This window comes from Nelumbo nucifera, chromosome 2, assembly GCF_055504915.1.
Source record: "Nelumbo nucifera cultivar China Antique chromosome 2, China Antique-T2T, whole genome shotgun sequence".
Classification (NCBI taxonomy): Eukaryota; Viridiplantae; Streptophyta; class Magnoliopsida; order Proteales; family Nelumbonaceae; genus Nelumbo; species Nelumbo nucifera.
The window spans coordinates 47,015,250-47,027,717 of record NC_142650.1 but is presented as its reverse complement, the minus strand read 5'-3'; the positions used below and the strand labels follow the sequence as shown (position 1 = coordinate 47,027,717).

Here is a 12,468-nt window from a genome sequence, read left to right as displayed (position 1 = left end):
GAGAAAACGCAATGGAAAAACACCACCTTAATGATCTAGTGACCTGATACGTTGAACTGCTGAACTATTTGACATTATTAGTTTGTCTTGGATTAAGACATTTATTTTCTTTATTTTTTGTATTTTTAGCCATTACATCATTAATAACACTAATCCTTATTTGCCGCACTTAATTTTGTTTACTGTGAAGAAGCATAAAATATGAGATTGAAACACAAAATAAGAGATTCAAACAGAAAGTTGAGGGAATGTTCTTAAGGAATTTCATAAAATTTTTTAAGTACTTTCCCTCAACTTTCTGTTTCTCTCTAATTGGTTTGGGCATAACGATTGCAGTATAAGAAGTTTGAAGCTTTGCCAGTTTCATGGATAGGCTAAAATGTTTAGATTCAAAGTTGGTCTTGGGTGTTGCTCGTGTTCACCCTTGATTAGGTTATTTCTGCATCTCTACTTTGTTTTATGTAGATTCCGTTTTAGGAAGATTTCTAACTTGCCAATTTATCTATAAAAAACTTAAATTTTTTTTTATTGTTCATCAAATACGATATCTCCTGTGATAATATCCCTACCTTCCCGTATCCCCCATTCAAAAGCAACGGCAAATTTGCACTATGTCCGTGATTGGGACTGAGGAATCGTTGCTTATTAGATGGAGGTATGGTCTTTTGAATAACATGTGTTGAGGAATCGCAAACTATGTCTTTTGTTTAGCGCTTTCCCAGTAATTTCCTTTTACAAATTGAATATGGGTGGAAAATGTTGTGATAATCTGGGTTTGAGCAGAGGTCCTGCTAAATGACACTCTTGGTGTTCAGTTTACTTAATCATTGATGGAGGTTTCAAGTAGTGTTCACTTATTTGCAGAGCATATCAAGTATTCAAGTGCGCTTAAACAACTTCGCGAAGACTATTTAAGACTTGATCCTGTTCTTCGAACTGGTTGATGGATTTTGCTTGTAATTTTAATTGTTTTTTCTGTTCTTGTGAAAGACTTTGTATTGAGTTGGGTTGAATTGGTGAGTATGCTTGGGTCTAGGGGCAAGGAGGAGGGTTACGTCCTCCTATGTGGTTATTTTTTCCTTTTGACAATGATTATGGCCAGCCCTCCATCCGAAGTAAACTGAAGGTTAAAAATTAAAAACAACCCTTCTATCCTTACTAGAAGAATGCCTATGTATAGCAGTGTTGTTTTACATTGCATTACAGAGACCTTTGCCACTCCTGATTCATACATTAAAAATAGAGGTGCCCAATGATAGGGAGATGGTTGGGTGTTGAGAGAGAGAGAGAGAGAATGGGTAGGGTTTAGAGAGTGGAAATCTCCTACAAGCAAAAATTTTGCTCACATAATATCGAACCTCACATTGGAAATATCTCTCATACATTTATGTTAAATTCATGAAAAAATGTTTCCAATATGCAGTATAGATTCCTATACGTTCACAATGTGCAGAGATTTCTTAGAGGGAATCCCGTCTCAGGTTTAGAGTAGTTGAGAAGAGGGGGAGAAAGATGAAGAAAGAAGGCTTGCAAGGAAAAGACAAGGTGCTCGCATGACCATTGACTAATATGCCCACATGTACCCAAAAGGAAATCACAACGGCACATGTAAATTCCTTTTCCGATTAAGGGCCTATTTGTTTGCTTTGAAATCTGATAATTACATTAAGAGGTATATTGGTATTGGTGAATTTTTCTTTCCTCTGAACTCTGAATGCAGAGAATGTTGTTCTGAATTTTGAAAATGATCAAATATCCATTTTAATCCCATATATGAGAATTTTTGTTTGTCTTTTTAGAGGTACCATTGGAAAACAAAAGGTTGTATGGCTACATCTTTAAGAGGTAAGAGATAAAAAGAAACGAACAATTGTGTTTGTTTGCGGTGTAAAACCTCGTCGATGTAAAAGTCCACTACCAGTTCGCTTTTGTTGGTGTTTGTTTGTAGTGTAAATCAAGATTGATGTAAAATTCCACTCTTGGTTCAGATTTGTTAGGGTTTGAATGGAGTGGAGTTTTACATCATAAATCAATGTAAAACCTCACTTATAGTAGAGTTTTACATCGACATTTTTCAAAACTCAATGGTTCAGCGATCTTGTACCATTCAATGTGAAACTCCATCCATGGACTTTTACATCAATAAGGTTTTACTCCGCAAACAAATGCAGCCTAAATAATTTCCCATGACAAATACATTGTAGCCACCGGAGCAACAGAGAATCAATAGAGTAGAACATCTGGTGGTTAGTCTATGGATCTTTATTATATATAATCCAATAATTTAGTTAGGGGTGACAAATGGGTGGGTTGGGTGTATGGGTGTCAATTGAACCAGGTTTGGTCCAATCCGATCCCATACAACATAAGTCTATTATAGATGGACCAGGTTCAATCCAATTTGATCAATACTTTGGACCATTTTGGACCAGTTCAATTTAATGTCCAGACTATCCAATCTATTCAAATTGGTTTTAATTTAGATTGGTTTCAACCCAAATTGGTCTATTTGCACTTAGAATTCTTATCTTCTATCAATGGACCAGATATCTGTTCAACCCTACCCATCCCATTATAAATCCATTATGGATAGATCAGGTCCAATCCAATCCAATAAATACTTTGGACCATCAAACTTGGATTGATCTAATTCAATATATCTTTTGGTCCATGCAATCCATCCAAATTGCTTTGATTTAGACAGAGTCCAACCTAAAACCGGTCTGTTGACACCCCTATTTGGTCGTGGGTTGTGGTTGAGTATATATCAATTCATTCATATTGACCCACTAACCCATTTGCCTCGCATGTTTAAGGATGTTGATGGGTCACTCACAACCCACCCTAACCCATTCATATGATCAGCCAAACTTTTAAATATTTAAAAAAACTGCTCTTATTTTATAAATCCATAAGGTTTCAAATTTAATTTAATTAGAGATGCTCATCGTTTTCTTCATACGACTTGGAGGAACTTGTGCAGAGATCCGTCCTTTTCCCTCTCCTCCAACCTCCATTTTCCATTCCACTTCACCACTATCATCGCTAAACTTGTGCAGAGGTCCGTCTTTGCCTCATCTCACCGCTAACTCTGGTTCACTCCTCTCCAAATTAAACGCCATGAAAGAAATATTGGAACGGTCCTGCTTGGGAGCTAGAATGTGCCACTTCCGAGTATTGTTTTCCATTGATAGCTCAATCATAATTTTTCCTAATGCTTCCAGCCTTCACCCTGACCCCATTCCTTTGACCCATATTGACCCACTCGTCAAAATTTTGTTTCTTTGAATTTAATTAAGGGACTTGCTCTATATATCCCAATGCGTTAATCCCACACTTATATCTAATTGGATTGAATTAATGAATTTATGCCTTGGCTATTCCCACTCATCCTCTAGTTACCGGGTGTTGGGGTTTGGCTGCTTAGCTGCATTGTCATGGCTTTAGTGTATGACTTTCTCATCTCAGTATTTATGATTTTACCGTCATAAATGCTGTTTTGTAATGTACCCTATCAAATGCAGTGCAGGATGGATCGGTTTTGGATTGGACTCCGCCCAGTTCAAAAACAATTTAGATGGATTAATAAGACATTTTGGATTGGACTAATCCCGTCTAAAATATTTATTAGATTGGGTTAGATTAAAATAATATCTGGTTTATTGATATAAGATAAGAATATATCTGTCAATGGATTAGGTTTGAATTGAAACCAATCTAAATCAAAATGAATTTAAATAGATTGGATGGTCCAGACATTGAATTGGGTCGGTCTAAATTGGTCCAAAACATTCATTCAATTGAATTAGACCTGATCCATTTATAATAGACTCGCATTGGATTGTATCAGATTGGACTAAATCCAATCCAATTGACACCCCTACAGTGCAGTGAAACCCCAATATCTCGAATGATCATCGGCACTTAAAGAAACAGGATGGGTTGAAAACAAAATCATACACAGCGGACTGGACAATCGGCTAGTTCAGTCCTCATAGCTTGCCCAAACCGCTAGCTAGCTCCCTGTGTATGGATTTTGTCTCCGGCTAATTACGGAGTACTCGTGTTTAATCCAGCATCCTGCAGGTGTAATAATCTGCCAAAGCACTCGTTGTTTGTAGCGCAAATCTGTGAGCGTATTTTAGCATAATGAATGGAAAAGATTTCTCATTGGGAGGCAAACTGCACATCGCTGAAAACAACGGCCCTTGTTTTCAGCATACAGCGTCTTTCATAGTTGAGTGTATGTTGATTAAAATTGGAATCCTCGGGACTAGGAAACTTTAACATGCCCTTGTTTCAGTCCGACATGAACTAGCTAGTAATGACAATGCCGCTTGCCGCAGTCTGGAAAAAGAATTTATATAAGCGTGCGGTGCGTCACCACACTAACCACAAGCCCCAAACAACAGCGTAGTAACGAGTTTGCAACGACGACGGTTACCATTCACCAATGACCAAACCATGGCTTTCATTAAGACAATTTCTATCTTCTTTCTCTCTCTCGCAATGAGGTTCTGCGTTATCGGCCGTTTTTGCTTTTGGCCATTCAATCCTCGAGTTTGAATCTCCTGTACATACAAATTTTGCTTACGTCTACTTACATAATGAAGAGCATCTCATCCTCGTATGAAGATGTTTTCAATTCACGGAAAAATGTGTTATGAGTAGACTTAGGCAGGAGATCCGGAGTCTCAACCCTGAACCCCGGCAATAACAACCACCTCAGTACACTCTTCCGAGGTGATCATCCTGCCTATGAGCGCGACTCCCCTGGTCACATAGGTTCACTAAAGGGAAGCTCGTGACCGATTTCACCGTACGTCTCTTCCTTGGGCATCAAGGAACTCCTGCCGGCCTAGCTACTTAGATCCACGGGTGACGACCAATCAACACTTGCTTACTGGCGTTAGCTTTGCATCGGCCGGTACCGGGATGGATGACTTCACCACGACCATAACTTTGCTAATTGCTACGCCTATGTGCCCTGATCCCTCCAAATTCGTTTTTGAGACGCCGTTCATCCAACTCAAACCACTTATCAGATCCTTGCCAACATCTTTACAGCCTCTCTTCTTCCTCGTCTTGTCAATTAGATATATGTATAGTGGTATTTAATTTGTTACGTACTAGGACCCACATCCATAGCTTCTAAGTTGGTCGTTATCTTTCTAACCAGCAAATTTGTTCGTATTTATTTATATTTTATGCTCGTGATTGACATATAGGAAAGATATTTCTATTGATCGAATTCTGTCTCTAATGATCTTCATTCAGAATTTCGATCTTTAACGAGAGTGTCTCTGAGTTCAAATTTAGACCACAGAATATAAGGATATTTTAGTACTATTTTGGGGCATATATGGTAAGTTTTGAAAACTTGCCAGGATATATAACCATTAACCAATAAATTATTCTATTCATCTTAATTATCATGCTGACTTTTTTGCCGGCTAGATAATACCTTAGATGAGACCCAGTCAATAGCGGGTTCTGATGTACCTAATTTAAACTAACACCCCCTTCCCCCCTAGATAAAATAAAGAGAAATCAATACGGATTAAATACCTAAACATAAGGCAGTCAACATCTTTGTTCATGCTATTTTTTTCTAAGGTTACATTTGGAAACGATGCAAATGGAGTATAAATCTTGGTTTAGAGTAAATTTGCACCTTGGTTTATTTTTGTCTGTGTTTGATAATATTACATTTATGCATTGATAAATGACAGAAAATATATTTTTCAATGCATATTTATATAGATAATAAGATGTAAAAGTACATCAATAAAAAAGAAGTAAATTTGCATTCAAGTCGGCTTTTGATAAAAAAAGACATGCTTTATTGGAATTTGTGTTTGCATCCATTATACCTAAAAGTCTGTTTGGTAAGAAGGTAAATTTGTAAGTACGAAAGTAACATAACTTTGCAATTTATATGGACTGCTTTACATTGTTCATATTTACATTCGCACTTATTTGCATCATTTCCAAACACAGCCTAAGTAATTGATCCCGATCTAGATACAATACTGGACACTATATTTAATTACCCCGTAATAGCATAGATATATTGTATTTCATATACATTGTTTTCTTTTCATGTATTCTAAATATTCAAATATTTGATTCGATTCGAATTTGATTAATTAATTATTTTAGGTAATTAATAAATATACAAAATAAATATTTTATTTATATAAAATATATAAATATATAAATTATTCATATAATTTAATTATTATATATAAATTATATTAGACATTTAATTATTTTATATATTATAATAATCAGTTGAATTTAGATATTTATCGAATTGAATCAGATCGTATCCAAATTTGAATATGATTAGCTATTCGGTATGAATAGGATATCTGAATTCGACCGACTAGATATTCGAATTCGATTTGATTATGTCAAATCTCGAATTCGAAATCGGATTTTTAAATATCATTGGCACCCCTAGTCACCTGAAGCATTTTGTTTTATTTGGGTCTCATATATACATTGTACTTGTTTTTAGGGTTCAGCATAAGAAAATAGATTGAGAGAGAGGGTTTGGGTGTAAAGGAAGGGTGTTAGGGCTTGCGAGAGACTGTTTATGCTTGTACTTCATTGTTGATATAGTGGAGGGTTTGTGTGCTTCTTCCATAACAACCCCCGAAAGCTTATGATCAAATAATAAGCACCTCTTATTCCAATCCCCTCCCCCTCCAAATCCAAAAAAAGAAATTTAAAAACCTTTGGAATCAAAATTTGAAGCTCCAATGGATGTGAAAGTGTAACGAGATGTTTGCTAGGTTGAATGTAAGAGTTTCTGGTGCAATTTGCTATTGCCTTAGGAGAATTTTGACCATGTACTATATAGAGAACATAAATCTTTACTGATCAATGTACAAAGTCCATCATATTAGTCTTGGGAGGTCTAGCAATATGAATTCCTAGATCCAAAGGGAAAGGAAGATATTAGTCTAAGATATGGTTTCTCTTGGACATGGTTTCTCATGAATGTCTAGTCTAAGATATATATTCTTTTTCAGATTTGATTGCCAAAAGTTTGTAACCAATCTGTGTATACAAGAAGTTTATATATGATCAACACTAAGTTTGTTTATGAATGTCTAGTGTGACTAGCAGGCTCATTTTTTTTTTCTTTTTCTTTTTTCATATATAACCTAAATATAATTAGCCCTTAAAAATAGCCTTTGTCAATCTGCTTCTAGACTAAAGATCGATAACGAAAGTACTCTAGTTCCATCAAGGCCTTTTTTTTTAAACTTAATCTCTGCAGCTTTTTTCACAAATTGGGTTTGATATATCTAGATAAAGCATAGCAAAACGATAAGAAACAAACAAAGGGGAATAAGTGGTGTCAATTACCTGGTATAATATTGGTACAGGATCGATAACGATCTACCATTTCTCATTGACAAGTACCTCAACATCTCACTGAGAATGAACACCATTCATATAGTCAGATCAAGAGTACTTGCGCTTCTTGCAAGCTTCCTACTATCATCTCCTCCTTTTAACCTGCTAAACTGCTTTGAGGATGAAGATGAGAACAAAGAAAGAGAGAAACTACTACCAACTTCGACATCCTCTGAATTTCTTGTGCATTTATCACGTCTCGGTGTTAGCTCTAGAGAGAGATTCAAGTCGAGGTTACAATCTGAAGCCTTCCTTTTTTCTGTGTTTTTCTCTTCAACAGTGATATTCCAGCTCGCCTCTGGAATAATGCTATTGTTCAGACAACCCATTTGCTCCCGTCCGTTGTCCCATAATTGTGTTGTGGGGTTGGTCTCAGTTGGATTTGGATTGATTGGGGTTTGCCAGGATTTAGGATGGTGAAACGGGGACAACCGCGCCCGGGATTCATGGGTTATCTTAGTGGCATGTTCAAATGGAGAAATGTCCAAATTGAAATCAGGAGTGGGAGTCAGCTTGCCGCTGTTGAGGCTGAAGTTGCTTCGGGACAGCGAACCGTGATATCCAGATCTGGTTGTAGCTTCCACCATGTAAGGGGCGCAAGATATCCAATTTCCATTTCCTCTCCAAGAAGTCTCTTCATATCTTTGATAATTAAGATGAAGTATGTTCTATGAGGCTAAGCTCGTCACAAAATTTATACCAACATGAACAGAAGTGTGTTCAGGGTGTCAAATTCCAAACCTGAAACTGCAGGAACTAGTTCTTTGATTAAACCTCTGCAACATGGGGAGTTGAGTAAGGTTGTACATGTGGCGATCCCCAACTTCCACAAAGTGCCTATGCTCGGGTATCACTGTAAAATAACAATCATTTACATAGGCTACGAAACCTTTTGAGAGGAGATGCATTGGAAACCAAACCAAAAACCCTAGTCAGAGAGAGAGAGAGAGATCCATTGAAGAAATTTCTTACCTTGACCGGCTTCATCAATCTTTTTGCTCCTGTACATCTAATTAATGGAAAAGAAAAGGAGATATATGGTTATTTGATTGATGAACTAAATCAGTTAAATGAGTACATTGTGTTCGGTGTTTTATGAGGTTTACTGATCAAATTACTTGTAGATGGCTTTTGACATGAGCAATGGTAAGGCCTTTGATGTTCATCAGGTTGAGAAGTAGCTTAGGAGTAGCTCCTGCACCAAATGATGAAAGCCCGTTAATTAGCTTAGGAGTAGCTTATTATGAGGGTTTGTACAGGAGGGATGTAAAGATGAACACTCACGATCTTGTCCCCCAAGTCTTTCAACGGCGTGAACAAAACAAAGGTGGAGATCTGGTGTCCAACGGAGTCTGGGCAACTTCGAACGGTTATACTGTCTGACGGACCCAGCAGTTGCCGAGCTCCTCTGATCATTCTGCTCTACTGTACTGTTGCTGGAGCTCCCTCCATTTTTAGGCTTGCTCTCACAATTTACCTCCTCGTCCTCGTTCTTGTCAGAAGGATATTTATTAGTCTCAGAACCTTCGGTGTCACCACTTTCCTTCATCTCTCTTTCTTCTCTCTTACCTTCTGAAAGGATGACCGAATTCATCATCCTATTCTGTATCCTCTCTTCTTCTTTCTTCAAGCAGCATACTACAATGGATACACTCAACAGTAGATGGGAACAATTGAATCTTCAATCTTTCGAAATTGGACATAAAACGACCGACCTCGATCGGCGCCAGCTACAAGTTGGGGATTAATTGAAATGAAATATAGATAGAGAAAATTATTAATTAATTAAATATATAGAGAACGCCTGGTGCATGTGTGTGGAGGGTTCGAGTCGCTGATGGATTGATGCTTGCTGCCTCCAAAAGGACCCAAAACTCAGAAAAAGACCACTCCCTTCCTATCGAGAATCACGGATTTGACCCTCCTTGTGACGGATGCAAATGTAATTGGCACGTTAGGTAAGCAAAATGAGTGAACACATAATAGGTGTGTGATATATGTTCCGTTAATGTGCCTTTTATCCAAATGTTTTTATTCCGTTAGAGAAAAAATATCCATTATTTTATTATCTTTGTCAAAATAATTAAAAAGAAAAATATAAATGAATCCTAACTCTCCACATGTTTAAGTTTTCATTTTTCATTATTTTTATTTTTAATTATTTTGACAAAGATAATAAAATAATAAATAATTTCTGTCTAACAGAACAAAAATGTTTGAATAAAAAACACATTAATTGGGATATGCATCACACAACTATTACATGTTCACTCATTGTGCTTATCTAACATGCCTATTACATCCGGAACCCCTCTATGATCAATACTTAGAATGAGTTCACATCTGTACCCCACAAGGGGGTGTCCCACAACACATCCGGCCGTGCATTAAAAACATCTTCTGATGATAGTATCAGTCTCGATGATATCATCATCGGGAGATATTCCCAATACACAACGAAAATGTGCTGTGAGAGACTGTGGGGCACAGATCTGAAGTCACTTACAACCCCCCAGCCGATAGGCGTCCTGAGAAAGGCCGCCTCAACTCCAATAGGTGGGCCACGCGTTGGAAGATCAACGGCTTCCATGCTCCCATGCCTTTTGGCCCATGCATGAACCTCGATCATCAGAAGACAATTATATGGCATCAATTGAAGGCTTCTTATCAACTTTTTTAGTGGGTCACCACTCTATTAACTTAGATCAGTACTGCTTTGGAAGTCAGTAGATACTGATGTCAATCAATATGTCAATTTGCCATCCAAGTCTCTAACCTAATTACTTTAGAGTTAGGCCTGAATTGTTGAACTTGCAATTTAACAATTATCAAAACCAAAATTTTCTATATCTTTAACTCTTTTTCTTGGTGCTTTGACATACAAACTCTTTAATACTTACACATAAATTATGGGTCCAATCATGCAGCTTTCTTTTTCTTGTCAATAAAAATAAATAATAATAACTAATTTCTGTCGAATTTTAGTAGCTCGTAATTAATGTTAATGATTAATCATATTTAATTAATTTAAGGAATAAATAAATAGAAAGAAATAAAATACTAATTAACATAAAAATGTAAACTTAAGGGGTGTTTGGTATAGTGGTGTTGCATTGTTATTGTGTTTTGTGTTATTAAATACAAGTTTGTGAGAAGTATGTATTGTAAATTCAACTAGAAAAATGTATGTATAAAGAAAAAAATATCAAATTTGATGTTGATTAGAAATAATAATTTGTATTAATTAATTCAGTTTTTAAAACATTTTAAATTATAAAAATATCTATTAATAATCAACCGAAAACACAACGCGACTGTACCAAACATATGCTTAGTGAAAGGTTTCGTTGGAGCTATTTTATATTAATTTTTTGTTGTAAAAGAAAAAGATCCGTTAAATATAAGTCAATTAAGGAGCAATGGGGTAGATGTTTGGTAGGGTCCATGTATGGAAAGGGACGAATATATTATTTTGTCGTTTTGTGTGGTATTTTCTTGCTTGAACAAGACAAGACGGTAAGCATGTATTTTTATTTTACCGTGCTAGCCGAATGCTTAGACCCGTTTGATCCTTTTCAATTGACGGGTTTTACACACTATCCAGAATTGAGAGTTGGGAGCCATCAGTATTCACAGTACCATCCTTAATTTTAGTTGTTTGTTACCCAAGACAATATTGTCAGTCAAGTTTGGCAGGTTTTGGCTTTTGGCCTTGCCTCAAGTCCAACAATGCATAGCTTTTTCCAGGCCCGACAATTAGTACTTTTAATTTTGTAATCTAATCTAAAATCTTCATTGATCCCAAATCAATACTGCCATTTTATAACTTTAATCAGTAGGGAGCTGGCCCCAACCCAACCAACCACCCTATTGAAGTTTGATACAGGTGGTTTGTTCTTCCAAAGTCAACTAACTTAATGGTTTTATGAGGATGGGCTGGAACCGGTCCACTACTTGGCCCATTCTCCAAATATAAAGATATTACAAACCATCCGTCTCTCTGGATCTAACTGACAATATATCCCACTGGTAGTGCGACATCTAGGCCCATGATTTGGGTTTTTTCCATTAGTCTATTCAGCTACACAGCGAGGTATTATTTTTCTGTTGAAATTGAAAATGAGACGAGGGTTGAAACAAAGATCAAATCCGATAAAACCATCGTTGGAAGAACAGAAATCTGATAATCTAAGCTTCTTATTAAGAGCTTCATTATGGTATATTCAATAATATTGATTATATATATATATATATATATATTTATGTTGAATCCAAATTTAAATCCATTACGTTTTCATTGATTCAAGTTTTACAAAATATACTTTTAATGTTTTATAAATCCAAATTTAATTTGCTGTACGCTGCAGCCGGTGCGTCATTGATTTTGCTATAAATAAATCCCTTAGGCTATGCTTGGTTTGAAGGAAAAGAAGGGTAAGAAAATTTATACAATGTTTCTTTACCTTTTTCCTTCAAATTAAACACAGCCTTAAAGAAAAGTAAAGTTTATTTCTGATCCGCTGGGCGATCAAAAAACAGTTGCAAGGAATTTAGGTTTTATGTATGATTTAGTTGAGAGTAATAAAGGAGAGAATAACATTAATAACAATACCAAATTTAGTAATAAATTGTCCTAAGTGGATAAAGGTAGACTCTTTTATAATGATGAGCTGGTCTTGCATGTAAAGAATATAATTAAAAGCCCAGGTTTTCTGATCCAACTCTGCCGAGCAGACCCCAACCTGTAATGTCAAACTCCCAACAACAGTAATCCCCATTGTTTTTGGGTAAGTTTTCTTTTGTTGCATCAAATCAGAATACGTGAAACTATTAATGTGAATCTACCATGATCTCACAATCAATATATATATATATATGCCCATGGCATGCCATCTCCTACATGATTCATACATGCCACGGCTGGTCATTAATTTTGACCCCTTAAGCTCATCGGTGAAGGCGATGCTAATATATATATATATATTTCTGTTTTAATAATTTATGGAAGTGTACGTACGCCAATAATACAATGAAGTA

General features: G+C 36.2%; 1 protein-coding gene across 1 annotated transcript; it reads right to left on the bottom strand.

The window, feature by feature from the left end:
- Nucleotides 1-7,449: 7,449 nt before the first annotated feature.
- On the bottom strand, nucleotides 7,450-9,173 carry LOC104602537 (uncharacterized). Its single transcript, XM_010266264.3, has 5 exons — nucleotides 8,716-9,173; nucleotides 8,550-8,626; nucleotides 8,404-8,440; nucleotides 8,173-8,284; nucleotides 7,450-8,073 (listed from the first exon to the last, which is right to left on the bottom strand). The coding sequence occupies exons 1-5, from the start codon at nucleotides 9,026-9,028 to the stop codon at nucleotides 7,467-7,469; spliced, it is 1,146 nt and encodes a 381-aa protein (XP_010264566.1). The 5' UTR covers nucleotides 9,029-9,173; the 3' UTR covers nucleotides 7,450-7,466.
- Between the last annotated feature and the right edge of the window lie 3,295 nt (nucleotides 9,174-12,468).

Excerpts from the sequence above, each read along its gene's own strand:
- LOC104602537 (XM_010266264.3), bottom strand. The coding sequence starts at position 9,028 with ATGATGAATTCGGTCATCCTTTCAGAAGGTAAGAGAGAAGAAAGAGAG. Across the intron at positions 8,441-8,549 it reads ATGTCAAAAGCCATCTACAA|ATGTACAGGAGCAAAAAGAT; the intron begins GTAATTTGATCA and ends TCCATTAATTAG. Across the intron at positions 8,285-8,403 it reads GATTGATGAAGCCGGTCAAG|TGATACCCGAGCATAGGCAC; the intron begins GTAAGAAATTTC and ends GTTATTTTACAG.